The 27,359-nt window shown below is 35.4% G+C and overlaps 1 protein-coding gene across 10 annotated transcripts in view; it reads left to right on the top strand.

Moving 5' to 3' along the window:
• Nucleotides 1-27,359, top strand: part of LRRC7 (leucine rich repeat containing 7) — a 533,169-nt gene that overhangs the window by 463,003 nt on the left and 42,807 nt on the right. For 9 of the 10 annotated variants that reach the window (XM_032426318.1, XM_032426311.1, XM_032426390.1 and 6 more), the window contains 2 exons: nt 26-145; nt 24,270-24,491. In XM_032426318.1, coding sequence (XP_032282209.1) covers nt 26-145; nt 24,270-24,491 — 342 coding nt within the window. The remainder of the gene's footprint in view (nt 1-25; nt 146-24,269; nt 24,492-27,359) is intronic. The other variant, XM_032426345.1, reaches the window with a different exon arrangement.

Below are 27,359 nucleotides of genomic sequence, written 5' to 3'. Positions count from 1 at the left end.
GAATGCCATACCATTTTCGCAATAGACCCCGTCCCAGCAAAGCAACATTTTAGACAATGGACAAGAAGATGTATCTCCTAGTGGCCAATGGAATCCTTATCCTCTTGGGAGGCGGGATGTACCTCCGGACACCATTACTAAAAAGGTAACCAATTTCAAATTAATGACACAAACCATGAACCTTGTGCATCCATTGTAAAATGTAATCCGTATCTTGTGTCTTAACAACATTTCTAATTTTGTAATAAATTTAGGCTAAATATTATCCCACTATAGGGAGCTTAGTTAACTGTAAGCGCATTGAAAAGGATGAGAAATGAACACTACCAAATGTTAAGAATTGGTAACAAATTTTTATAAACAATATCCTGCCACCTCTCTGAAGATACTCTCACCTCTTACTAGTGCCTGACTCCCACCTTTGAAGTGCAAGTACAGGATTGTGTGTAATGCATACTTCTGACCCTCTTTAGTTTAGCAGTATGGTGCAGCCAATTTGTGTAAAACGAAATTTGGCTAAAAAAGGTTGATTTACCATTTTTAAAGTCATAGCAGTTCATTCATCCTATCATTCGTTTGATAAATATTTATTGAGCAACTGTATGTGCTCAGCTATGTGTTGAGCACTTGCTAGATACTGGGGAACAAAAATGACTAAGATGGTGTCTTACCTTGAAGATCTTTTAGTCTGGTGAGGTAGCCTAAGTGATAGGTAGGTAATTATAATACCATATTATATCGTCATGACGGGAATAAGAAGAAGCCACAACCTGGGAAGATAATTGCAACATATATGAGGGACAAAGGATTGGTATTCCAGAATATATTTTTTAAAACTCATATAATCAATAACAAAAGACATACAACACTACAAAAGAATGGTAAAGTACAAGGGGAATTAGGAGAGTAAATAAACATTTTTAAAAACTGAATACTTTTGTCAACCAGAAATACAAAAAAAAAGATGCTATTTTATACCTACTAGTCACAAAAATTAAGAAGTCTGAAAACTGTAGGTTGTTTGCAACTATAAGAGCAATGGAAACCTTTTTATAGTTCTTATAGGAATAAAAAGCACAATCACTTTGGTATCAAATTGTCTTATAAAGCTGAACATGCACAAACCCTACAATCCAAAAATTGCCCTCCTGAGATATTATCCAAGACACTTGTAATGTTTACAACAGTAGAAAACTGGAAAAACCCAAATGCCAACCACCAGGAAAGTATGTAAATAAACTCTGCTGTTCACACAGAAGAGTATTTTAAAGCAATGAAAATTAGTTAATCATAATTATGATAATGTGTATAAACTTTAGAAATATAATTTGAGTAAAAAACAAGTTTAAGAAGATGGAACACATCAAAACTATCATATTTATAAATCTCAAAAACAAGCAAAACTAAAAATATATTGTTTAGGCATAAGTACATGAGTCAGAAAACTATTTTTATAAGGGAATGGTTAACAAAATTTACGATTATGGTTATCTCTAAAGGGAAGGCTGGGGGTAGGCTAAGGGAGGAAACTTGTATTATTCTTGCTACTGTTTTATTTCTTAAATTGAATTGTGGCTCTTACACTTAGTTCTTAAGTACATGCGTGTTTATTTTATAATTGTGTTTCATGACTTACATATATAATCATACTTTCTTTGTAACCTAGGTGATGATTTTCCTCTTGATAACTACTTCAATGCTTTTTTTAAAAATATATATTAACTATCACATTATTTTACCTAAATTAATTGTTAATGACCTGATTTGCATGTTAGTACACATGTTATCAATCTGCCTATTGGGCAATATTAAACATAGCAGATAAACATAATGTAGTGTGACTAGGGCAGTGAAGTTGGGATATAAGGCTATGAGAGTATCTGGAAAGGGCTCTTGTTTAGTAAAGAAACTAAAGGAAGTCGAGAGGAGTGATGTGAAATAAGGCCGGAAGGTAAACAGAAGTTTGATCATGCTGCACTTTACTCGGAAGGAAATGAGAAGGGGAGCATTGAAGTGTCTTAAACAAGGGAAAGCCAAGATTAAATTTTCATTTAAAGAACACTCTGATAGCTTTACGGAGAATGAATTGTAGAGGAGAAAGACTGAAGGCAATGGAATGAGTTAAGAAGCTTCTTTTGTAATACAGGGGAGAGTAGATGGAAACAATGGGTGGTGGCAAGAAATGCCTAGATTCAATATCTTCTTGAAAGGTGAGCCAACATGATGTTGTGATCCACTGGACATAGGATAGAGGAGATAGATATAAGTTCCATGATTGGTACACAGGTTTCTAATTTGGACAAGGGACTGATTTTGTGCCATTCACTGAGATTGGAAGTACAAAAAGAGTAATAAGTAGAAGTGGAAGAGGGGAGGGTAGTTTAAGTTTTAATGTGTTGATCTGAGGTATATTTAGGGTATCTGAGTGGTAATGTTTAGTAGATATTTGGATATATTTATCTGAAGTTCAGGAGAGAAATGTTAGCTGAAGATACAAACTTAGCAATCATCAGATATATGTCATAATTAGTTATGCGTGAGACAGATGGTGACATAGAACTCCATGGAACACCAACATTTAAGGGATGATCTTAGGAAGAACAGAGAAGGAATAACCAAAGATTTTATCAATAGAGTTCTTTCTGCCACAGGATATAGAAAATTCAAAGGAAACAGCCTTGAATGTTACATAAATATTTAGCTGATTATCAAGATCAAGAGTAAGCCTCGATTTAGTCTTCAGTTATATAATCTAAATACTTAGGGCTTTTTTTCCTCTCCACTCTTCTATCCATACTGTTGGCTTTATCCTAAAATTGGTTCCTCTCATTATTGTAAGTGGGCTACCTAATGACAATTGGAGATACAAGCTTCCTTTTTCAAATCCATCAAGGGAGAGAACCAAGTTCCCAATAGCTGTCTGTTACAAGCAGAACTTTTCAACCCTAAATCTCCCAACAAACCTCTTCTTACAGCTCACTGATCCAAAATAGCTAAGGACTTCCCACCCCTAGCAAGTCGATAAAATTATATGATTGGCATTGGCTCATCAGTTTACGTAGAATAGATAGGGCTCTCAACTCCAGTGACCTCTAAAAAACTAGAAGGAAATAATGTTTTAAGGAGAGAGTGGGCAACAGTGTCACGTGGTGCCAAAAAAAAAATCAAGCAAGGTAAGTATGATTAAAGGCTCTTTGGATTTAGAAATGGAGAAGTCATTGGTGGCCTCGGCAAAATCAATTTATTTAATTGACGGAGTGGAATCCATTGGAACTTACATTAAGGAGTAGATAAACATAGAAACCTAGAAAACTCAAGAAAGGAGCTTCCTTTTGAAAGGAATGAAAGAATTATGGTAGAATCTAAAAAGGGATATAAGGAAGCCAGAAGGAATATTTACGACGGCAGACACCTGATCATATTTGAGGAAGTTGAAAATCTCAGAGAAGAAAGGAGGGGAATCTACTTCTTCATGAGGAAAGATGAGAGGATGAATGTCATAGCAGGAAGTTGAAGGAATACCTATCAGAGCCAAGGGGAAGTTGCCTGACCAAAGGAGGGAACTATATCCACTTACATAGTTGCAAAGGGCTACTATAATAGTCCCATAAAAGAAAAAGATTTATTCCCCTATTACTCTAAATGGAATTAACAGATGTTTCCATTATCCATCCATATATCCATTTTACCCAAAATCTATTTTCAAACTCCATCATATTATGTTTAATCATATCATCAATACAAATCACGCTGATCGTTAGTTTGCTTGCTTTTCTACTTAAAAGCCCCATGCAATCCTGTATTGATTAAACATTTGTGAGGTTGTTGATCTTCTTAAAGGCTAACATAATTGCTTAATCTATCTGAAAACTTCATAACCTTTTATACTTCTTGTCAAATGTGAAATAATGTAGTATATGTCTTTCATGTGTAACTCATTTGTATCTTCTTCTATCATGATATGCATTTTCAGACTACCCCAAGTTATAGCACTTTTGCCTAAAATATGAGATTTTAGAACATACAGATGTGTCTACCTACTATCTCATAGAGTAAAGAGAATAAAGAATGCTCTAAACTTTCAAATTTAGTTTTTTATTATATATAATAATTGAATCTATTAAGTTAATATTCAGTGAAAAACAACCTAAGAAAATGAAAATGGTAATGGAATTATTAGCCTGGGCTGCAGGATTTACTGGAAGAGCTAAGAGAATTATACTAATATTTATTGGGTTTATATTTCATTATACAGTGAATGTTTTTAAAAATCAATATTACTTTTGCAGTTGAAGTGAGTAGTCATTAAGCTAGACAGAGTGATGATGGAAAATTAAAAATTGAACTATGAATGGAATGGGGAATCAAAAGAGAATAAGTCATGAAGAAGTCTTAGCCAGCTCCATTTGAGTGTATTTCTTAAAGTCTCTGTATTAGACTTTTTTGCATCTTATTGCTGTGCCTAGAGATACTCCTCTGTTTCTACTGTGGTACTCCAGCTGTGTGATATTAGTGCTGTGATAACTGCTGTGATCAGAAACCACTGTGATGCTTCAGAGATTCAGTGGGAGACACAATTTTAGAAAGGCTTTGATTGAACTGTGGCTCTCTGTTCTGGCTATCATAGCTCTTTGGTTGAACTAATACTAATAATACTCATGGGTATGCCTATGAGTACTCCAAGCACTAAAGGAGAACAAATTTGGGTACCCTCCAACACATAAAATATTTTAGACACATAAAATAATTAGACAAAAGGTGCTCATCAATCAGAAAAATGTTGTTCTTTACTATTTCTGTCCTGCTAATCCTTGACAAAATGTTGAGGGTGTTAAATCCTGACTTGGTTTTTTGTTTTGTTTTGTTTTCTTTTTTTCTGAGTGGCAAGAGGTGGGATTTAACTGACTTATTTTTTTAATGGTATGACAGTAGGTGGTAGTTTTCAATTCTCTCTTGCCCTGTCAGTGTCCAAAGTCTCAAATTCTAAATGTCCATTAATTCAAAAAGTCTGGGAGTCATTGCAAGGAGAACATGTCACAGCTATGTAAATCTCCCTCTGAATTCCAAGCCGTACTACTCAAGCACTTTAAGAATTGCTATTAAAAACTTTGCAATGGCTGAAAACAACAGTGGTTTCGGGAATATTTGTATGTTAGACTCCTGTCAAATCTCTGCATTAACTGCTATAGTCTATTGGATTATGCTGCAGTCACCCTGGTAAGAACTATTATGTACTATATATTAAATATTACTCTGTGTCAGGCATTGTGCTAAATGTTTTAATGTATTTCTTCATCTAATCCCCATGAAAACTATATCAGGTAAGTACTATTATTTTTATCCACTGTATGAAAGAAGAAACTGAGTTTCTCAGAGACACGGAGTTTAGGTTAGATTACTTGCCAAGATTTCACAGGTGACTAAATATTTTAGATTGCTCTCCTACACTGAAGAGAAAATAGTAGGAAGGTCATAGTGTAAAACATAAGTGAAAAATTTTTCATTTTAAAGTCAGACATTGGGGGTACCTGGGAGGCTCAGTCGGTTAAGCGCCTGCCTTTGGCTCAGGTCGTCATCTCAGGGTCCTGGGATTGAGCCCCCACCTCCTGCTCAGTGGGGAGTCTGTTTCTCCCTCTCCCTCTGCCCCTTCCCCTGTTCTTATTCTCTGTCTCTCTCAAATAAATAAGTAAAATCTTTAAAGAAAAATTAAAAATAATAAAAAATAAAAAATAAACTCAGACATTATACTCTGATTTGGTAGACTCCTTTCATAGGAATGACAAGGCTGTTTTTCCCTAATTCTGAAATGACAAACTCTTTTGAGAATATTGAGAGTCTTAAAAAAATATTGAGAGCCTTAAGGTTGAATATCCCTGAGGAGATATAGAATTGAAGGATAAAACAATGCTGGAGCAGAAAAGCATTGCAGCAAAAAGGCTAAAGTGGCATATTAAAACAAATGAACCTTAAAACATTTCCTTTCTGGAAAGGGTAACCAAGAAACTTTAAAATCTTACTGATATTAAATCTGAAATTTTTTTAATATGTAAAGACTAGACATTCAAAGGTCTCTTTTAGCATTAGCAACTCTTCCCTCCCCACGTGTCTGTTTTTCTAGGTTAAATACATAATGAGTTGGCAGCTAGGATAATAAAGATAGGTATCAAGGGTCAACATGAGGATGGACACAGTTGAAAAGAAAAGTATAAAAACGCAACTAATTGAGTCTTGGCTCACAAACTTGTCCCTGATGCTGAATTTGCCCATGATTTTCTCACCCCTACAGCACCAGCTCAGCCATTAAGGGCTTCATGATTGCCAGATGCTTGTCATCTCTAAGGCCTGCCCAGGAACTCATTAGGAGAAACTTAAAGAAATTTAAGAGAAATTATATGGGCTTTTTGATCATTTTCATGTCCTTTTTATCTTTTCTTTCCCAGGCCCCCAAATTGGAATTTTTGGTTTTTCAGATCATATGAAGTATTAAAAATTTTTTAATTAAGTTTCTGGGGAGGAATTTTCATTCCTTATTTTAATTTTGGCATTTCTCATATATCTTAGTATAATGCATTTTACCATTTCTTTCTATACATGTTTAGAAAGAAAAGATCCAAAATACCTTCTGAAAATCTCATATTGTGTTGCTGTTGGACATATGGTCAAGACATCATTTTTGTTTTAAAACAACTAAATTAGGACCACCTGGGTGGCTCAGTTGGTTAAGCATCCGACTCAATTTTGGCTCAGGTCATGATCTCAGGGCCTGCTTAAGATTCTCTCTCTCCCTCTCCCACTGCCCCTCCCCCCCAGAAAAAACTGAATCAAATTTCGACTAGAATTGGTTTTTCACTTGGTAACAAAAGTCAATCTATAATAGAACTTTTCAAAAAAGTGAGAATTTTTAAATAAAAAGTAGATATTTTCAAGTGTGACATATGAAAATTAACCTATATATTTAGTAATTTAAATAAAAGCATCCTAGTGTTATGCCACAAATATCTTATCTAAATTATATAACCATTACGTTGTAGTCATTAACAAGTAACTTTCTCCAAACCCTTTTCCATTAAAAGCAAATATTGCCATCTGCACTCTATATGTGGAACTAGAACAAAAATAACAATAATTCTTGGCTTTTGTCATTTAGCTGAGACAGCAATAGTGCTGCTGGAGGGTGGTTATAGCTTACTTACATGGAAATAGTGGAAAGTCTAGAATAGATAAGAAAGATGAATATTTAAATACTGGAAAAAGTAGGGATGGCAGAAAGTAGAGTAAGATCTTGAGGCTATGAGAGAGCAAGTCAAGGGGCGCCTGGGTAGCACAGTCGGTTAAGCGTCTGACTTTTGGTTTCGGCTCAGGACATGATCTCAGGGTCCTGGGATGAAGCCACATCAGGCTCCGTGCTCAGCGTGGAGTCTGCTTGAGATTCTCTCTCTCCCTCTCCCTCTGCCTTCCCACTTGTGCATGCGCTCTCTCTAAAATAAATAAATAAATCTTTTAAAAAGAGAGAGAGAGAGCAAGTCAAGATGTAGAAGACAGATGGGAAAATCAACCCAGTAAACCTTGCATATAGGAGATAAGATATAGGGAAATAGAAATGTTTCTCATTTCTATCAACTACATCAGAGTCAAGAATATCTGTTTTAGTCTAAAATAAAACTGAAATGAAAAAAATATTCTGAAACCTTAGTAATTGTCAATTCTGTAGCTAAACTCTCCTTTTATACAGAAAGAAATATATCAGGTAGAGTAGGTTTTGCCTAAGGCTTTGTATTTTTCCCTCCCAAAGCAATATACATTATTGACAGTGAAGAACACCCAGGAATAATGCCTTGACTTCATCAGTCCATAAGCAAATGAGAACAACTTTCCTGATCACTGTGAGTAATGCCAAACACAATCCTGGCTCCCACTTTTCTGCTTCTCTTTCCCAGGCCTCATTTTTCTCCTCTGATAGGAGCAAATTTTGTACTGGTCAGAGTAAATTTTTCTTTAATTTTTCTGGTAGACTGGGCCATCACTGAAACTCAAAAATAGATTGGAATCCTTTATATAGTCATTTTCAACTCTAGACATTTTTCTAAACATTAGGAAAAGATCTTTCTGAGTCACTTGGTAAGTTGAGATTCGCCTTGCTTCCCTCATCCTCTTCCTGTCCCCCTCACTCATGGTGGTGTCCCTTAGGGCTCTGTATTGAGCAATATAAAGACTGCACTGATATCCATGTTGATGGCATATTCTACTAGGGCTGCTCTTCAGGAAGAAATAACAGCCAAACGCATTCACTGTCAGTGAGGTCTGCCCAAAAAACGAGAAATGAGTCAATGAAAGGGCAAATTGAGGAAGTCATACAATTATAGATTTTTAAATTACAAAAATGAAAACAAAAACAAGAAACCTCTTAGCGCAGTCTGTTGCTCCCAGAGAGACATTTCTTACACTGATACATTGCAAAGTTTTTCTCTTGACCAAAAGCCACTTTTTTTTCAGGGAACTAAAATTTTAAAAGGAGAGAGGAACAGTGGGAATATGCCAGATGTATGAACCTCTCTCCCTAGCAGACTCTGAAAACAACTCTCTAGATCTACAATAATGCAACCCTGTTTTTCTTGGAGTTTTGGTATCCAGAAATAATTTGAAACTGATTATTTATGTAAATAATAAGTACCCACTCATTAATTTTACCCTTGGGTTGAAAAAGGAGTTTTAAGCAACACACCAATTGCCTGGGAGGCCAGCATATCCACTCTCACACAAATATCCTTCCAGGTTAGGAGGGGTCAGGAGTAGGAGAAGTAGGTAGGTGAAAATTATATCTTATTTGGCTTTTGTGGCTAGGTATCAATTATTGATAATATTGTTAGGCATCCACCAAATACTCACTGGAGGCTATTTGAAATTTCTGATGCTTATATTTAGTGACTGTATTAAGAACATACACTAACGTCCCCTAGCTAACACATATATGCTTCTTTCTCTACTAAAATAGCCTCAACGTGGTCTTTATGGCAAACTATCAGTTATTGTTCCAGAACAGGATGAAAATGCACTGCTAGAGGTTAAGTTAAAATACGTAGGACAATCCAAAGAACAATAATAGGAGTTGTAAGCTGAGGGCTCAAATCTAGTCTTGAGAATTTCAAGTTGCACTCCTTTTATGTCACCAGAAGCAGACCTGTTATTCAGATGGACTCTTTTAAAACCCAACTTATTAATTGACTAACATGTTACCTTTTCTAGTAAATCAGTGCAGCCATGTCTTTCCCTATACTAGAGAAATAAGAATGAATATATCCAATGAGATTCAATGCCCCCCATAATTGCAAATAAGAGAGAGAAGCCTGAATAAGTATAAAGACTTGCTTGTTAAACAATAACTAATTGCCAAAGCAAGAGTACATGGCCTGTAGGAAGTCAAAAATTTCATGAAAAGGGGACCCATCAGAGGCAGTACCCTGTGCTTGGTAATAGTACCTGAAACAGGAAGAAGGGTTTGAAGAAATCAATGAAGTAATTTCCTCTATTTAATGATCCATTTCAAAGATATATTTTGTTAATCCAAACAGCTAGGATGATGTATTTTTAATCAATTGATTTTAGTATTATTTAATTCATAGATTTTTTAAACTTCCTCTATTTCTATTATGGAATTAAGTTTGTTCTCAAAAATACTGCAGATAGGAGGTTGTGGAAATGTAAATGGAAAAAAGTCTTCTCTAACTTAAAGCAAAAGTGACAGTTGAATAAAACACTGTTCAGTTTCACAGTCGCTTTTTAAAGTTTTTTACTTAATACAACATTAATTCTTTAACTTCCAGAGTACATCCCTTTATCTGCTAATCTCAGTGTAACAATACGGCTGTCTCCAGTAGTGAAAGACATCACGACATCGCTGTCATAAAATCAGGAGATTGTTCTCATCCAGACTTACTCTAAATTATTTCCTCAATAAAAGTGCAAACCCAAAGAGTGTCTATCAAATGACTATTAAGTCAGAGGTAAAAGAGAAAAACAAAAACAAAAAACCTTGCCACAGATTAAAACAATAGAGTGGCAGATTAAAACTATTTATTTCATAAAATCTTGACATAGGTATTCTTTCAAATAAATGACTGTTCTACTTCAGAAAATTGAAATAACTGTACTTCAGAAAATTGAAATAACTCAAAAATTTATACTGTCTTCATTTTGGAAGAAATATAAAAGCAAAAAGAAAATGCAAAATTAATCCGATGTAATAAAAATGTCCATGATTGAATATGTATTTTGAAGACCTAAACAACATGACAACTGGCAGATGATCAAGGATTGTTGCCAGATAGAAGATGTCAAAATACTAAGATCCCATTTCTTGCCACTTGATTTTTATCTGATTTAGTCTACTATCTAAAGGTTCTTAGAAGTCTTAAGGGTGAAAGGAATAATTGTCAAATGTTTGTTGTTACTGTTAACGTCTTTCTTTTTATTTTATTTCAGGAATGTGTAAGTTAGCAGCATCACAAAACAAATTATAGGCTGAAAATGTCAGGTAGTTCTAATGTCATCATTTTTGCTATTATGGATCCTTTATTTTTTCATTTGGTTAATAATTTCCAGTTCCATAGCTATGTTTTATAAATTGACATTTAATCATAAAAGAATATGCTTAGGAGATTCAGTAAGCATGAAAAGACTGTCTGCACATATCGACCAGCTGTCATCCTAAGGCACATGCTCTGAAGGGAAAGGCCTACTGCTTCACCTTTTTATCTGTCATTTGGGGCATTGGAGTACATCACCGGTTTTTGACTCTAAAAAATTTAGTCAACAAGTATTTTGAATAACCCCCTCCCAAAATATTGCACTGTGCTAGCAGAATGCAATGTCACCCAGTCCTCAGGGCAGGAAAAAGAACATCTTCCTGCCCCGTCTCTTTTAAGCTTCAGAGCTCCCTTCCAAGTTGTCATCTAATGCCCAAATGGGAGAACATAGATTTTTGGCAACAGAACTGCCCTAGGTGAATATTAAAAAAGAGAGAGAAAGAGAGAAGAAAAAATAATGCTTAATAGTTTGGTTACCATAATCATAAAGCAATATCTATAATACATGGACTGTATTATGGTGCTTAACATAGACATTCTCATATCATCTTCACAACAAGCTTATGGGACAAGGAGCTAGAAGCATGGAATTGAGGAACACAGGATTGGAGCCCAGTAATGTCTGCTTCTACAGCCTGGTCTAACCACTATTATACTGTTAAAGTATTGTATCCCTCCCTCTCCACTCAACCAAAAAAAATCAGAAAACATTGTAGCATAGCCCTGTTGCAATAGTAAACAACCCTCAATATCAGGAATATATTTGATATATAGTTAGCTAGTACTTTTTGCCACAACTTGGTATTGTTTCTTCTGTTCCATGTTCAGAAGAGAGAAAGAAACCCTGGCACCAGTCATGTGCTTAAAAATAATTTTTGAGTCCTCTTCAACTTGCTTTTCTTGACCCTACACATATCGAGTATTTTAGATATTCTTAAATGCACTTGTTTTCCAAACCTTAATTTTCTTTAATCCGACACATTTACAAATTCTTTTACTTACTTTTGTGACTCTCAGAAGGAACAGAATCAGGAGCTCTAAGCATGAGTGAAATCTTCCTAAGATTCTTCCATAATATTGAATTAAGTTCATTTTGTTAATTTTGTTTCTCAATAATTTAGCTCATCAAACTTCCTGATTATATCATCTAAGATTCCAACCACCACTTCCTGTTTAATACAGTCTCCATTTTCCAAAAAATAACCTAAATCCTGTCACCAAAAACCACTGGTAAAAGTGATAAATGACAAACTAAAACATAAAAACTAAACTATTCATTAACCTGCAGGAAAAAAAATCTCAGGGTTTTTTTTTATTAGTTTTTAAGATCTTGCTCTTTTTTTTTCTTTTAAGCAGGAGTGCAAGAGAAACAGTAAGCTTTAACTTCATCTTTAATTGGCCCTTGAGCATATTAAGCTTTGCTGTTGAGTTTCCATGTAGGGGAAAAGAAGACAGTGACGCATACCTTGTAGAGTGGTTCTAAAAATTAAGATCATGATGTAAAATATTTATCACAGTGCCTGTCATGTAAGTGTTTAATTATTGGTAGCTATTATGATATTTATTATTTTGGATAAAAATCTGTGTTAATTATGGCAAGCCAAATTTTCACTTAGCGTTGTTCCTAACAGTGGGCTGTTAATGAGGCCAAGGTCATGAGTTAGGTTAGTATCCCTTCTGAATTACTTATAAATGAACACAGGCTGTACTCTTCACCCGGACAGTTTCTTGAAATCATATAAATAATGGGCGCAGAGGTGTCTGAGGGAAAAAAAAATGAAGGTGAATCACCTCAACTTAAAATACTAGCCATATTAGTGAAGAGTGAGTAGTATCACTTCTACTTACGGCAGAATTGTGTTTTTTAAATTTGTATGTGCTGTACCCCTCCATAAAAGAGGCCATTTTTCAATATCTAAAACTAAATGCATAACTTACTGCTTGCTAGCAAATAACTTGTAAGGCAAAATCTCTGAGTAAACTGGAGTCCGGGGAAGCATAGAGTTCAAGAATTGGTGGATTTTCAAAAGTTGGAATATTTAGGGGTTCATTGACCTTGAACTGGAGAAGCATAGTTATTTGAATGAGGCTGTTGCTGATTGGCTAACTTTCAGGAGCAGTTTCTAATGTAAATTGTCATTAATTAATTGCAACAGGTTTAAAAACAGTTCTTTTGCGTGATTATTTATTTATTGCTATGTCCAAAGAACAATCAGACCTTTACTTAGCAGAGAACTTTTTATTCTCAATGCAATTATTGAGTACTTACTATGTACCAAACAATATGCTCAATTTGTTACATTATCTTCTTAATCCTCACAATATTCTGTGAAGCACTTGTCATTATCTACAGTTTTCATTTGATAAGCAGAGGGGGCTTAGGTAACTTGCATAAGATTGCATAACTAAAAAGTGATAGAGCAAGAAATAAAACCCAGAGTCATCTGACTCCAAAGACTGTGTTATCTGTACTGCCTCTATTACTTCTTAAATTAACTCCTGGCATTTCTACAACCCTCCATTTCTATAGTTTTGTCATTTTAAGAATGTCATACCAATGGAATCCTACAGTATGTAATCTTTGGGGATTAGCTTTTTTACTCAGCATAATTCCCTGAAGATTCATTCACATCATTGTGTGTGTGTTAAGAGTTTCTTCCTTTTTATTGCTGATTAGTGTATTATGGTAAGGATGCATCCGTTTGTTTAACCATTCATCCACTGAAGGAAACCTGGGTGGTTTCCAGTTTGGGGCTGTTATGAGGAAAGTTGTTCTAAACCTTCATGGACAGGTTTTTGTATGAATGTAAGTCTTACATCTCTAGGATAAATGTCCAGGAATGTAACTGCTAAATCATATGGTTCTTGCATATTTAGTTTTTTAAGAGACTGCCAAATATGTTTCCAGAATGGCTCTACCGTTTTCTGTTTCCAGCAGCAGCATCTGAGCGAGCCAGTCTCTCCTCATCATTGTCAGCATTTGTTGCTGTCACTGTGTTTTTGGGTTTTTAATTTTTTTATTAACATATAATGTATTATTTGTTTCAGGAGTACAGGTCTGTGATTCATCAGTCTTACACGCTGTCACAATGTTTTATTTAGTCTGTCTGATATGTGCGTAGTGAGAGCTCACTGTGGTATTAATTTTAAGTTTTCTAATAGCTAATGATATTGAATATCTTTCCATGTGCTTATTTGCTGCCATCTGTATGGTCCGGTGAAATGTTTCTTCATATCTTTCAACATCATTCCAAATGGATTATTTAGTTTCTTACTTCTCTCCTTTGAGAGTTCTTTATTCTTGATACTATTCTTGTCAGTTATGTGATTGGCCAAACTTTTCTCAAACTCTGGTTTGTGTTTCATTCTCAATGTTTTACATTTAAGTCTGTGATCTATTTTGAGCTAATTTTTATATATATCTGGTGTGAGATGTAGGTCAAGTTTCATTAATTTTGCCTATGGATGTCCACTTGAGCCAGCACCATTTGTTGAAAAGGCTATCTTTCCTCTAGTGAATTGCTTTTGCACCTTTGCCAAAAATCATTTGGGCAGATTTTTGTGAGTCTATATATGGGTTCTCTGAACTGTTCCATTTATCAATCTGTCTGTCCCTCTGCCAATACCACACAGTCCTGATTACTGTAACTATAATAGTCTTGAAATCAGATAGGCTTATTCTTCCTATTTTCTTCTTCTTTCCCAAAATCATTATAGTTATTCTAGTTTCATTGCCTTTCAATGTAAATTTTAGAATAATCTCATCCATATCCATAAAAAAATCTTGCTGGGATTTTTACCAGAATTTGTTAAACCTGTGTATCAAGGGCGCCTGGGTGGCTCAGATGGTTAAGCGTCAGCCTTCAGCTCAGGTCATGATCCCAGGGTCCTGGGATCGAGCCCCACATCGGGCTCCTGGCTTAGCGGGGAGCCTGCTTCTCCCTCTCCGTCTGCCTCGCCCCCTGCTCATGCTCTCTCTTTCTGTCTATATCTCTGTCTGTATCTCTGTGTCTCAAATGAATAAATAAAATCTGTAAAAAAAAAAATGTCTGGAGACATTTAAAAAAAAAACAAAAAAACCTGTGTATCAATTTGGAGAGAATGACATCTTTACTATGTTGTCTTCCAATCTGTAAGTATGTCTTCATTTATTTAAATCTTCTTTGATATCTTTCATCAGCATTGTGTAATTTTCAGCGTAGAAGTCCTGTGCAGGTTTCATTTGATTTACACCTAAGTACTTAACTTTTTTTTTGAGTGATTATACATGATATTGCTTGAAATTTTGATGTGCACATATTTGTTGCTAACATACATAAATACATTTTGATCTTGTATCCTGCAAACTTGCTCAACTTACTTGTTCGTTCTAGGAATTTATTTTTGTTGCTTCTTCTGATTTTCAAATGTAGACAATCATGTCATCTGCAAATCAGATCCTCTTCAATATGTATGTCTTTTATTTCCTTTTCTTGCCTTAACCTATTGACTAGAACCTCCAACACTATGTTGAAAAAGAGTGGTGAGTGTGGACATCTGTGCCTGTCCTTCATCTTAGGGCAGAAGTATTCAGTTTTGCAACATTAAGTATAATGTTAGCTGTACGTTTTTTGTAAATGTTCTTTATCAAGTTGAGGAAGTTCCCCTCCATTCCTCTATCTCTAGGGGGTTTTATTATAAATGGATGCTGAATTTTGTCAAATTTATTCTGCTTCCAATGATAGCATCACATGATTTTACTTCTATAGCCCATTAATATGGTGCATTGCATTGGTTGATTTTGAAATATAGAACAAGCTTTGAACAACTGGAATAAGCCCCACTTGGCCATGGTATATAATTCTTTTTTATATTACTAAATTCTGTTTGCCAGTATTTTGTTAAGGATTTTTGCTTTTATCCTTGTTTGTCTGTAGTTTTCTTCTTTTTTCCTCTCCCTCTCTCTCTCTCTTTTTTGTACTGTCCTTGTCTGGTTTTGTTATTGGGGCAAAACTAGTTTCATAAAATACATTGGGAAGTGTCCCTTCTATTTTCTGGAAGAGAGTGTGTAGAATTGGTATTAATTATTTTTTTTTAAGATTTATTTATTTATTTATTTGAGAGAGAGAGAGAGTGTGCACACAAGTGGGAGGGGCAGAGGGAGGGGGAGAGAGAGAATCTCAAGCAGACTCCCCACTGAGCAGATCCTGAAGCTTAGCCGACTGTGCCACCCAGGGGCCCTGGCATTAATTCTCATTTAAATGTTTGGTAGACATTGGGGAGGGTATGTGCTATGGTGAGCGCTGTGAATTGTGTAAGACTGTTGAATCACAGACCTGTACCTCTGAAACAAATAATACATTATATGTTCAAAAAAAAAAAGAAGAAGAAGAAGAAGATAGCAGGAGGGGAAGAATGAAGGGGGGGAAATCAGAAGGGGAGATGACCATGAAGACTATGGACTCTGAGAAGCAAACTGAGGGTTCTAGAGGGGAGGGGGGTGGGGGGATGGGTTAGCCTGGTGATGAGTATTAAAGAGGACACGTACTGCTTGGAGCACTGGATGTTGTATGCAAACAATGAATCATGGAACACTATATCAAAAACTAATGATGTAATGTATGGTGATTAACAGAACATAATAATAATAATAAAAAAATGTTTGGTAGAATTCTCCAGTGTAACCATCTGGGCCTGGAGATTTCTTTCCTAGAAGTTTTTAATTACAATCTTGATAGTTACAGGGCTGTTGAAATTATCTATTTCTTTTTGGATGAATTATGGTAGTTTGGGTTTTTTAAGAAAGTGGCCCATTTCAAATGAATTTTCAAATATATGAGTATAGAGTTATTTGTAGTATTAGCTTATTAGCCTTATGATGTTCACAGGATCTGTAATCATATTCCCTTCTTAATTCCTAATTTTGGTAATTTGTATATTCTTTCTTTTTTTTCTTTTTCAGTCTTGCTGGAAGCATGTCAATTTTATTGATTTTTTTTCAAAGCACCAGCTCTTTTTTCTCATCTATTTTATCTGTTATTCACTTTCCATTTCATTAATTTCTGCTCTTTTTATTATATCCTTCCTTCTGCTTGCTTTGGTTTTATTTAGCTTTTCTTTCCCTAGGCTCTTGATGTAGGATCTTAATTACTGACTTGAGGCTTCTTCTTTTCTAATACATGCATTTAGGGTGATAAATTTCCCTCTCAGCACTGCTTTAGCTGTGTTCCACAAATTTTTATGTGCTCTATTTTCATTTATGTTTAGTTCAATGTATTGTTTTATTTCTCTTGAGACCTCTTTGACCCATGGATTATTTAGAACTGCATTGTTTAGTTTCCAAGTATTCAGATTGTTTTATTTTTCTGTCATTGACTTTTAGTTTGATCTTATTGTGGTTGGAGAATACCTTCTGTGTTATTTCAATTCTTTTAAATTTATTGAGATTTGTTCTCTGGTTCAGGATATATTCTTAGTAAATCTTCTGTGGGAACGTGAAGATACTGTGTATTCTGCTGCCGTCAGTAGGAATGTTCTAAAATGGCAATTAGATCTGATTAGTTGATGGTATCGTTGAGTTCTTCTATATTCTTGCTGATTTTTAGTGTAGTTCTATCAAATGTTGAGAGAAGAGTGTTGAAATCTCCAACTATAATTGTGGATTTGTTTATTTCTCTGTAAGTTCTATCAGTTTTGCTCTACATATTTGCAGCTCTGTTGTTTGTTGTGTACACATTTAAGATTGCTATGTCCTCTCAGTGGACTCTTTTTTCATAACATAAGATCCCTCTCTATCTTTAGTATATTTTCTCTGCTCTGAAATCAACTTAATCTAGATTAATACAGCCACTTCTCTTTTCCTCTAATTAATATTTGCATGATATATGTTTTTAATCCTTTTACTTTTTATCTGCCTATATTGTTATATTTGAAGTAATGTCTGCATATAGTTTCTATAGTCTGCATATAATTGAGTAATATTATTTAATCCCCTCTGCCAAGATCTGTCTTTTAATTTGTGCAGTTAGTCTCCTCACATTTAAGAACTGACACATCAAAGTTTAAGTTTTAATGTAATTTTTTGTTTTTTTCTGTTTGTTCTCGCTCTCCCTCCTTTTTTTTTCCTTCTCTCTTTTGTCTTCTTTCTTACCTGCTTCCTGTGTGTTATTTTTTTAGAATTTCATTTTTATTTATGTATAGTGTTTCTAGTAAATCTTTTTGTGTAGATTTTTAAAGTGTTGCTCCTGCTATTACATTGTATATACATAAATTACAAGAGTCTGCTAGTTTTATCCCTTAACGGTTTAAGTGAAATATAGAAACTTTCTCTCTCTTTACATCACTTCACCCTCCTCTATTTATAATTGTCTCAAACATTTCCTCTACATACATTTAGAACCTCTACATATATTTCCTCTACATACATTTACATTTAGATGGTGCCATAGTTTTACTTCAATCATCACACATAACTTTAAAAATTCAGGAAGAGAAAGAAAGTAAGTGCATTATACTTACCCATATATTTGTTTGCCATGTTCTTTCTTCCTTCCTAAAGTTCTAAGGTTTCTTCTTTTATTATTTCCATTTTATTTAGAGAACTTCCTTTAGCCATTATTTTAGGATAGGTCTGGTGGTGACAAATTTTCTTCATTTGTCTTCATCTAAGAACGTCTCTATTTCCCTTTCACTGCTGAAGAACATTCTCATTGGTATAGAATTTTATGTTGACTGTTCTTTCCTTCAGCACTTGAAATATTGTGCCACTTCTTTCCTTTCTCCATGGTTTTTGATGAGACATCCACTGTCATTTGAATTGTTCTTCTTCTCTGGTAAGATGTCATTTTTCTAAGGTTGCCTTTAAGACATTTTTCTTTGTCTTTAGTTTTCAGAAGTTTAATTATAATGTGTCTATGCATGGCTTTCTCAGAATTTTTCAGCAATTATTTCTTCATTTAATTTTCAGCCCCATTCTCTTTCTCCTCTCCTTTCAATAATATGATTGTTGGAAGTTTTGTATGGTCTCATAGGTCCCTAATACTCTGTTTCGTTTTTTTTCCAATGTGTTTTCTCTCTGTTATTCAGACCAGATAATTTCTATTGCCCTATCTTCTAGTTTACATTTGTTTCCTTTGCTCTCTACATTCTGCTGTTAAGCCCTTCTACTGGGCTTTTCAGTTACTGTATTTTCCAGCTCTAAAATTGCCATTTGTTTCTTCTTAATATCTTCTGTTTCTTTGTTGAGACTTTATATTTTTTTGCTGGGTTTCTATTTTTTTTTCATTTGTTTTAAGCATATGCATAATTGTTCACTGAACATTTTTTTAATGGCTACTTTAAAATCTTTGTCAGATAATGCTAACATCTCTGTCTTCTCAATGTTGGTATTTCCTGATTATCTTTTTCCATTCATTTTGACATTTTCCTGGTTCTTGGTATGATTGAAACCTGGACATTTTCATATAATGTTATAAAATCTGGATTGTACTTAAACCTTCTGTTTTAGCTGGCTTCCTCGGACACCACTCCAATTGGAGGAGAATGGGGCACTGCCTCATTCTGGCCAGGTAGGGAGAAGTCCAATTTTCCCATTCAGTCTCCATTGACACTTGAGGCAAAGTCTCCTTGTTTTTGCTAGGTGAGGACGGAATTTCCATCTCCCCAGATGGTCTCCACTGATACAGTGGGGGTAGCCTCATTGGGTGATAGAGAAGGTCCTGACTCTCTACAAGGCCTTTTCTAATCATACTATTGCTAAAGTAGAGGGCTGCCTCATTACTACTGGGTGGGAATGAAAGCCCAGGCTCCTTGTGTGATCTCCACTGGCATCCTTGGCGTGGGGGAAGACTTGCTACAGGCAGATAGGAATGAATGCACGGGCATCTTACTTGGCCTTCTTGGACACCACCCAGGCAGGAGTGTTGGTGTGCTTTGTTACATCTTTATAAGAGTAGAAGTCTAGGCTCCACACTTGGCTGTCGCTGGCATAGTCAGGGTGGGGCCACAGTTTTTTCCATGGTGTTTGGTTATAGAAGAATTGTTATTGTCTAAAAGTCTTCTGTCTTCCTAGGCTGCCCCTTTTCTGGTCCTATGGCTAGAGAGAGAAAGCTTCTGTTGGGGCTTTCCTCTTCTGTATCTGTTGGTATCTTGGGGTTGCCCACTTCCTCAGGTCCAAGTCTGGGATATATGACACAAAAATAAAACCCAAGAGATTCACTGCCATGTTGATACTTGGTCTCCATATCTGAGTTGATCTACTTTTGTCTGTCTTCTTTCCAGAGTTTCCTTATATTTGTTTACATAAAATGTCCAGGGTTTTAGTTGTTCTTGGAGGGAGTAGGGCATAGTATGTCTACTCTATCTACCTGGAATCAGAAGTCCAACTGCCTAGATTTTTAAAACCTAACCTGCTTACTAAAAAAAAAGTCACTATAGAACACATGGTAGAAATAGAAAGTAATAGGACTGTTTTGTTGTTATTGTGGTTGCTTCACAAAATTACTGAAATGGACTCATTTAAATGAGTATCAGTGGTTCCTTGAAATCAGTTCCTGAGTTATCCTTTGTAGATGATTTTGTGTTGTTGACACTGCTCCCAAACATTTTTTGAACTCTACTGGACTTAATTTGAGAGAATTAATTGTGTCCATTTGAATATTCTCAGTGGCATAAACTGTCATCCTTTAAAGCTGTGTTTGATTTTTGGAAGCAACCTCAAGTGGTTCAAGAGCCAAGATGGCTAGTAAAACAGGTGACCAAATTACATAATATACATCTCAGTCTAACAGTTTTTCTAAGAGAATAGTGTGAACCAAAGCATTGTTTTAGTGAGAAAGTCATTTCTTTTATATCATACAAAACTTCCCAAACACTTTAAATTTCTACATAATAAGCCTGATTAGCTGTGGGCTGAATTTTGCATGAACACTGCCCTTTGGTATCAAATCACTATTTCTTTTCTGTGGTATTGACATTGATGTTTTCTTGGGTCCTATGGATACTGGAGTTTTTCTCTGTAAATTTTGACAGTATGGTTTTGGGTCAACTTGAAAACACTATATTTCATCACTATTCTCCTCAAATATGTGTTATTTTGTCCAACCTCCCCTTGAAAGTTCAAAACAAATGTCAGATCTTCTCTATTTCTTTTTATCATTCAAAATGTGTAGCACAGTCTTTACAGAAACCTTTATGTTCAAATTCCCTTCAGTATGAGTCAGTGTTCTCAAAGCTAACCCTCTGCTTGAACAAATCCAGCCTCTGACATTTTCTACATTTTCATTAGCCCTTTGTACTTCATTACCTTTCTTAAGCCTTTGTACCAGTCAAAAAAAACTTCCTCTTTACAGTCCCTCCAACACCATAATTGTCCCTTTAGATGTCTTGTGTCATTTATGTTTGCTTAACTCCACGCAAAATTTAGTGTTAATTCTTGGCTTTCTACAGCTGTCGCTCCCCATGCCCATTCAGTGCAGCCTGTAGTCTCAATAGAGAGTGAAATAACAGTACTAATGCAAGCAGAATCATTTTATAGCACATCCTTCCATGCCCACTTGATGTTTTACCAAACTATCTGAGAACATGAGCCTCGTCACTTCATAATTGTGGGACGATTACTAAATACACTTATTTGCTTAACTATAATGCTCTAAGTCACATCCATAGGATCTAAAATAGATAACAGACCTAGTTCAATAAGTAGGAATGGCCTTTTGGCAAATTAAAGAGCTGCTAAAGAAATTTAATACACCCGATTGCAGGATATATTATATATTTATATATATAATATATATATATTTTCATGGTTCCTTTTCAATTCACAGTTCAACTATTGGGGGAGAGAGTTGATTTGGGGGTTAGGGGATTGCAGTATAATTTCGTGTTTAAGAGCATGATCTTTCAAAACTAATGATGTACTATATGTTGGCTAACTGAACATAATAAAATAAAAATGGGCAGGGGGAAAAAAAGAGCATGATCTTTCATAGTCAGACAGCCTTGTTTCAAATCCTGATCCTGTCAGTTTACCAGTAGTGAAAATTACTTGGGGAAGCTGCTTTACTTCTCCAAGACTTAGTTTCCTCATTAGTAAAATTGGATAATAATAATTCATAATAGTTAACCTCTAATGCTGTTGTAAGGACTAAAGGGGGTAATATGTGTAAGATAAGTTTTAGCACATTGTTTGGCACCTAGTGTTTCAATAGTAGCCATTATTTATTAAATGCCAGTTACTGCTCCAGTCATTGAAGATGGTAAGTAGGATATGGTGCTTGCCTTCAAGGAGTTCCAAATCAAAGCATAATTCTGGGCTCCAATTGTCCCATCAGAAGGGAAAACTAAACCAGAAAAATAAGTCTATAGGCTATAATCGTTATATAATACGCAAACAGTTTTTCACCCTTGGATAGACCATTACCAGAACATTCTAATCAATGAAGAGATTGTTAAGTGGTCCTTATTAATTTTCTCATGTAGATTATGCATCCATGTTCTGGATCCCTCTAAGTTTTTCTGGGTGTTTACAATTCTTTGCTTGTCTACATGATCACTTTCAATTAAACTGCTGGTCTTCCTCTTGTCCACTGGCTCAAGCACTGACTGAAGACCCATAAGTATTATGCAGTGGCGGTGACAAGCAGATTTAAATGTAAAATCAACTTATTGTTCCATAGCCAAGCTAGTCAGCTTTCGTCAGCCGACATCATCAGCATTTCAAACTCCAGGAAGTCATTGTCTCCAACTATGTAACTTAGCATGCCAGTGAGTTCATTCAGAGTATAGCAGCTCAAAATGTCATACGGCTTATTGTGGTTTTCCTCTCCTACCAAACAAGAGAACATGAAATTCCATGGAGGTAGGAGAGAATCACACTAAGGGGAAAAACTTGACCAGGAGGGTGTTCAGTCATCTAGAACAGCTCTCAAAGTTGTTAACATCTCCTTTCATTTAGATTTCTGAGAAGGGCATAGATACAATATAGAAACATACATTTGCCCTTTATGAAGTTTCTTAGTTGTGTTTATGATATTATAGCTTTGCCATTGCTGGTTAGTTACATTGGATAGTGTGGGATTGATAAGTATTTTCACATTGTGCTGGTATAAGTATGACTCTTTTTTTGCATCTTTTCCTCCAATTTCTCATGACTGAAATATCTTACTGTTTCTGAATGTAAACATTGTACATGATAACAAGGCAACCAGTTGGACATCTAAAAATATAATCAAATGGTTGTTTACTTTGCCATATGCATTGCCAAATAATAATTTTGAATATTTTCTTCACTGAAATCACCTCTTGTTTGGAACCAAGCAATATGGTTCCCATCTTCTCCAAGTGATTTTCCATGATCACTATCATTTCCTTATGCTTCTTAATGTTGCTCTTTTAAAAGAACTTTTAAAAATTCAAATTAATCTGTTCCTTGAATGTGTGTTTAATAATTTTTCCTTTATTCTTCCTGAATTTTTAATCAAAAATTTTGATTAGTTAGACCTCCCTAGCTAATGAATTACAAATCTGTTACAAATAGCAAAATTCACAGGCTTTCCTAGCTAATGAATTCTAAGGTGAAATTCAGCTTTGAATTCCAAATCATCTACCCTTAAAAGACCAATAAGAAAGAAAATGAATGCAGGGAGTAACCCCTCAGAGGCCTCCATAGTAATAGGTGAAGTACCAAGCACAGCAGTAAAACATATGTTTAAAAGTATTAACGATAAGCATTCACTTCCCATGTGAGACCTCCATGTTAAACCATACATAATTATAAAGGGCATGTTCTGGGTGACCAGCCCAGAAGCAGGACTACTTGCTTGGTGGAAAAGATACCAAGTAGAATGACTCAAGAAACCGATGTTAAAACAAAGGTGAGAAAATCAGAGTGAGCAAGGAATCATATGCATATGGTGTGTACCATTGCATTTGAAGATGAGAGACCAAAGTGAGCATGCCCTCTTCCTCCAACAGTCACCCTTAAGGACTGAGAAATTGTCATTATTTCTTTAAATGAGATACTAATGAATGTCTCTGAAAGCTCACCATGGGGTAATCTACATACAGAGCTCATTTTGAAGACCTTTCTGACATCTAGTGCCTCCAGGAGCTACAGATACTCACAGGAATTTATCACATGGTTCATTTTCAGTGTGACTTAAAGATTCCAAAAACCATACTCTTGATTTAATAATGCAGAACATGAATAAATATTGATTAACCTCACCTGAACAAGCTCACTGTGCACCTGTGACATAAAGGAAAATACACACTTCAATTCTTTTGCTTCAGAATCAGGAACCAGGCTCTCATTCTCCCCCTGATGTTTCCTATATTATATCTCTCTCCCTGCTGTTAGTCAAAATAAAATGCCAGATAGAACTCCACTTTATTTTTAAGCTGTGACTTCTTTTTGTGCTTGAGATTTTTCAAAGAGAATTTTGCTCCCTTAAAATGGGAGATAAAAATAATCTCTGGCAAGACATCGGATGACTACGAATGTATATAATGCAACCTTGCTCCAATATTAGCATTTTCACAAACCACAGTAGGCAGACCCTTACTGTTTTTTCATTATCCTTTCCAGCAGTGGCTGAGAGCCCAAGTGATGCCACTTTACCAGAGAGGTATTCTGTATGTGTGTGTTCTACTTTAATCACATCCTTTCAACACCATGTATCTTTGTCTGACAACTTATCTTCTCCACAGGCAGGCAGCCACATCCAGACTCTGATGGGGTCCCAAAGCCTTCAGCATCGTAGCCGGGAGCAGCAGGGATATGAGGGGAATATAAACAAAGTGACCATCCAGCAATTTCAGTCACCATTGCCTATTCAGATCCCCTCTTCACAGGCCACCCGGGGACCTCAGCCTGGACGGTGCTTAATTCAAACTAAAGGGCAAAGGAGTATGGATGGCTATCCGGAGCAGGTGAGAAGGGTTTTTATCATTGATGAATTCTCAGGAAATGTTCAGGGAAGTCCGGTGAATCTGTGGTTTACCTTCCCCCACTAATGTAGTCTGGGACAAATTAATGCTCTCACCATGCTGAATGGAGTGGAACACTCTTTGTTGGGGTTTTACCATTATTTTCAGTGGTTAAACACTACAACCTATAAAAACTGATAGCTGGCAAAATGCCCATGTCACATAAGGAGAAACTGATGAATTGGACATTTTTCTGCTTTATCCTACACCTTTTCCTGTTCACTCTCAACTCTAACTTAGTGCTATAGCATGGCTTTTGAATGTTACAGAGCTTCAATGAATTAGGTGTGTTTACCGAGGCCTCTGGTGAAACTGACAGTGTGAAAAGTAAACTATTTGTGGGAAACTTTCTGAATAGTCCTATCTTCTGATTGTTGAATAGGACAAAGATAAAGCTTTGCTTGAAGAAAATGATAAAGAGCAGTTAGAAGGGAAACATTTCTGAAATGCTCTAAAAACTACTGATAAGTACCCTGTAGCAAAAAAAAATGCCTGTTCTCCTGACCTATCTAAAATTAGGATTTACTTTTCCATTATAGAATCTCTTTTTCTTCCTTAGAACCAGAAAACTGAATAGAGCTTTCTATTGAATTATATTATGCTGAGAAAGTAAGACATTAAGATCTTAATACTCCCATAAAATTAATTTTTCTTATTTCATTCTTCAAATAACTAAGCAAAGCTCCTACTGACTTCACTAACTCCTTAATATGGTTTATAAAGATTTCATTTTATTATTGACTACTCAAAGCTTCAGATATCACCCTACCTTATTTTCTGAACATCTCAGACATTGCCTTCATTCTAGTTTTTTCTTTTACACGGTTAAGAGCCATTTTTTTATTTGGATCCCAGCTGCTCTAGACATTGCTTCTACTTCTTAATACCCTTCTTGAGGCTGAGCTAAGGTATTAATCATTCTCAGAATCACAGGCTTTTTTTTTTTTTAAGATCATTTTCTTCCTGTTCTACCTTGATCTAGGCCAAGTGTTGGATTTAAGGTAAATAAATCAGACAGGTGCCTTTAATCGGGTAATGATATGAGGTTTTTAACTCTCCAGAGATTCTTGAAAGTTAATAAAATTTTAAATTTTGTTTTACTACAGGCATCTAGAAGGTTAAAAATTGTTCATATTTTCTCCCCCCACAAATATCATAACCCCAATGAAGTTCTTGGGTTTTGTTATGCCTATTAGCAGTGACATGATTTTTTTTTTTTTTTTTTGCCCAGAATCAGCACATTTAAAAATCCACTGAGATCAATGCCCTCTGTTTCACCTACTTTGAACAGTAGGTTTAGTTTTAGTATGCAGTTATTCTGAGCACTCTAAATTTAAAGGCCTTTTTTACATTATTTCTCAAAATACATAAGTTGTATAGTTTGACTAATGAGAGGATTACTAAATTCTAAAGTTTACATACTTATTAAACTTAAAACATCATGATTCTTTCAGAGGAGGTATTTGTCATCGCTGACAGGTGTTTTGATCCACAGTTCCAACATCAGGTGCTTTTCAATCTGAGAGGTAAAAACTGAAACATTCAATGGCTGTGTTAAGGAAGGAACTTAAGTAAATTCCTCTCAGCTTCCCAGTTTTTTCCCTGCCTTGTTTTCAGACTGAAATGGTTTGGAATGCTGACATAAAATTTACCAGGTGAATAATATATTGTTATTATCACTAATTTGATTCATAACTTGTTCATAACTTGCTGAATATTTTCAAAAGAAACTAACGTTAACTTGGTGTTTCTCTTTTGCAAATGTATAGTCCATGACAAACTATATTTATATATGTGGAACATACAGATACCAAAGCAGAACTAGGAAGGAAAAACGTCAACATGGTGCTTCAAACATCTCAAAGCCCTTTCATATATTAACTGATTTGATCCAATTAATAATGATGTGGTACAGATAGAACAGTTTCTGTCTTATTGACTAGAAAAGTAAGATTCAGAGAAGTTAACTGTCTTGCCTGTGGTCACACAACCATTTAGAAGCTGAGCCGGAATTTGAATCCCGTTTCTTGAGTCTACCACATTATATGCTGCAGCCTGCTGCCCTAGAACCAAACACAGAGGTCCAGAGTAAGCCCACACCGAGAGAGTAAGCAATGGAAAAATAAACCTTTGAGTCCATGTCTGCCCCAGACAAGAGGACACACCCCCTACTTAACCTAACGGATCAGGATGGCAGGAGCTCCATAGTTGTCTCCTGCCAGCTCCTGAGTACACATCCGAACTAAAGTTTGTTCCTGACAGAGAATTTATTACATTTGAATTACATTAGAATTAGCCTCTGTGAGTTATACAAAGTGAACTGCATCCATCATATTCAAGGGAAAAAAAAACAAACCAAACCAAAACTCCAAAACCTTCCCAATCTACCTTGGAAGAAATCATTTTCATATTTAATAACATATGGGGTACATGAAACAGTTGACAAGATTTCAGACATTTCTTTAGATTAGATGCTCTGGTCAGCTAACTGAAGGGCTCGCAAGGGTGAAGCTTTCATCTGTTGAGGCCAACTGAAGAAAACATTATTCTGAGTCTTTGGCGATAATAACTTGGAAAATTTTGTTTTATTTAAATTATGGATTTTTAATTTAATAGGCAACAATTTGATAAAGGTGGTTAGAAAATAGGCATTAAAATGGTTTTAATATATATTATTTACTCAATTGATTTCAGGGACATCCCATACCTCATTCTACTCCACTTAAAGTATTACTACTATTTATAAATATTTTCCCCTAGAATTTTACTCTTCGGAAAATAATACTGCAACTCTGACATTATAAGCCCCAG

The sequence above is a fragment of the Phoca vitulina genome, unplaced genomic scaffold (assembly GCF_004348235.1).
Source record: "Phoca vitulina isolate PV1807 unplaced genomic scaffold, GSC_HSeal_1.0 scaffold2, whole genome shotgun sequence".
NCBI lineage: Eukaryota > Metazoa > Chordata > Mammalia > Carnivora > Phocidae > Phoca > Phoca vitulina.
Note: the sequence above shows the minus strand (reverse complement) of the source record. Positions and strands in the feature narration are given on the sequence as shown.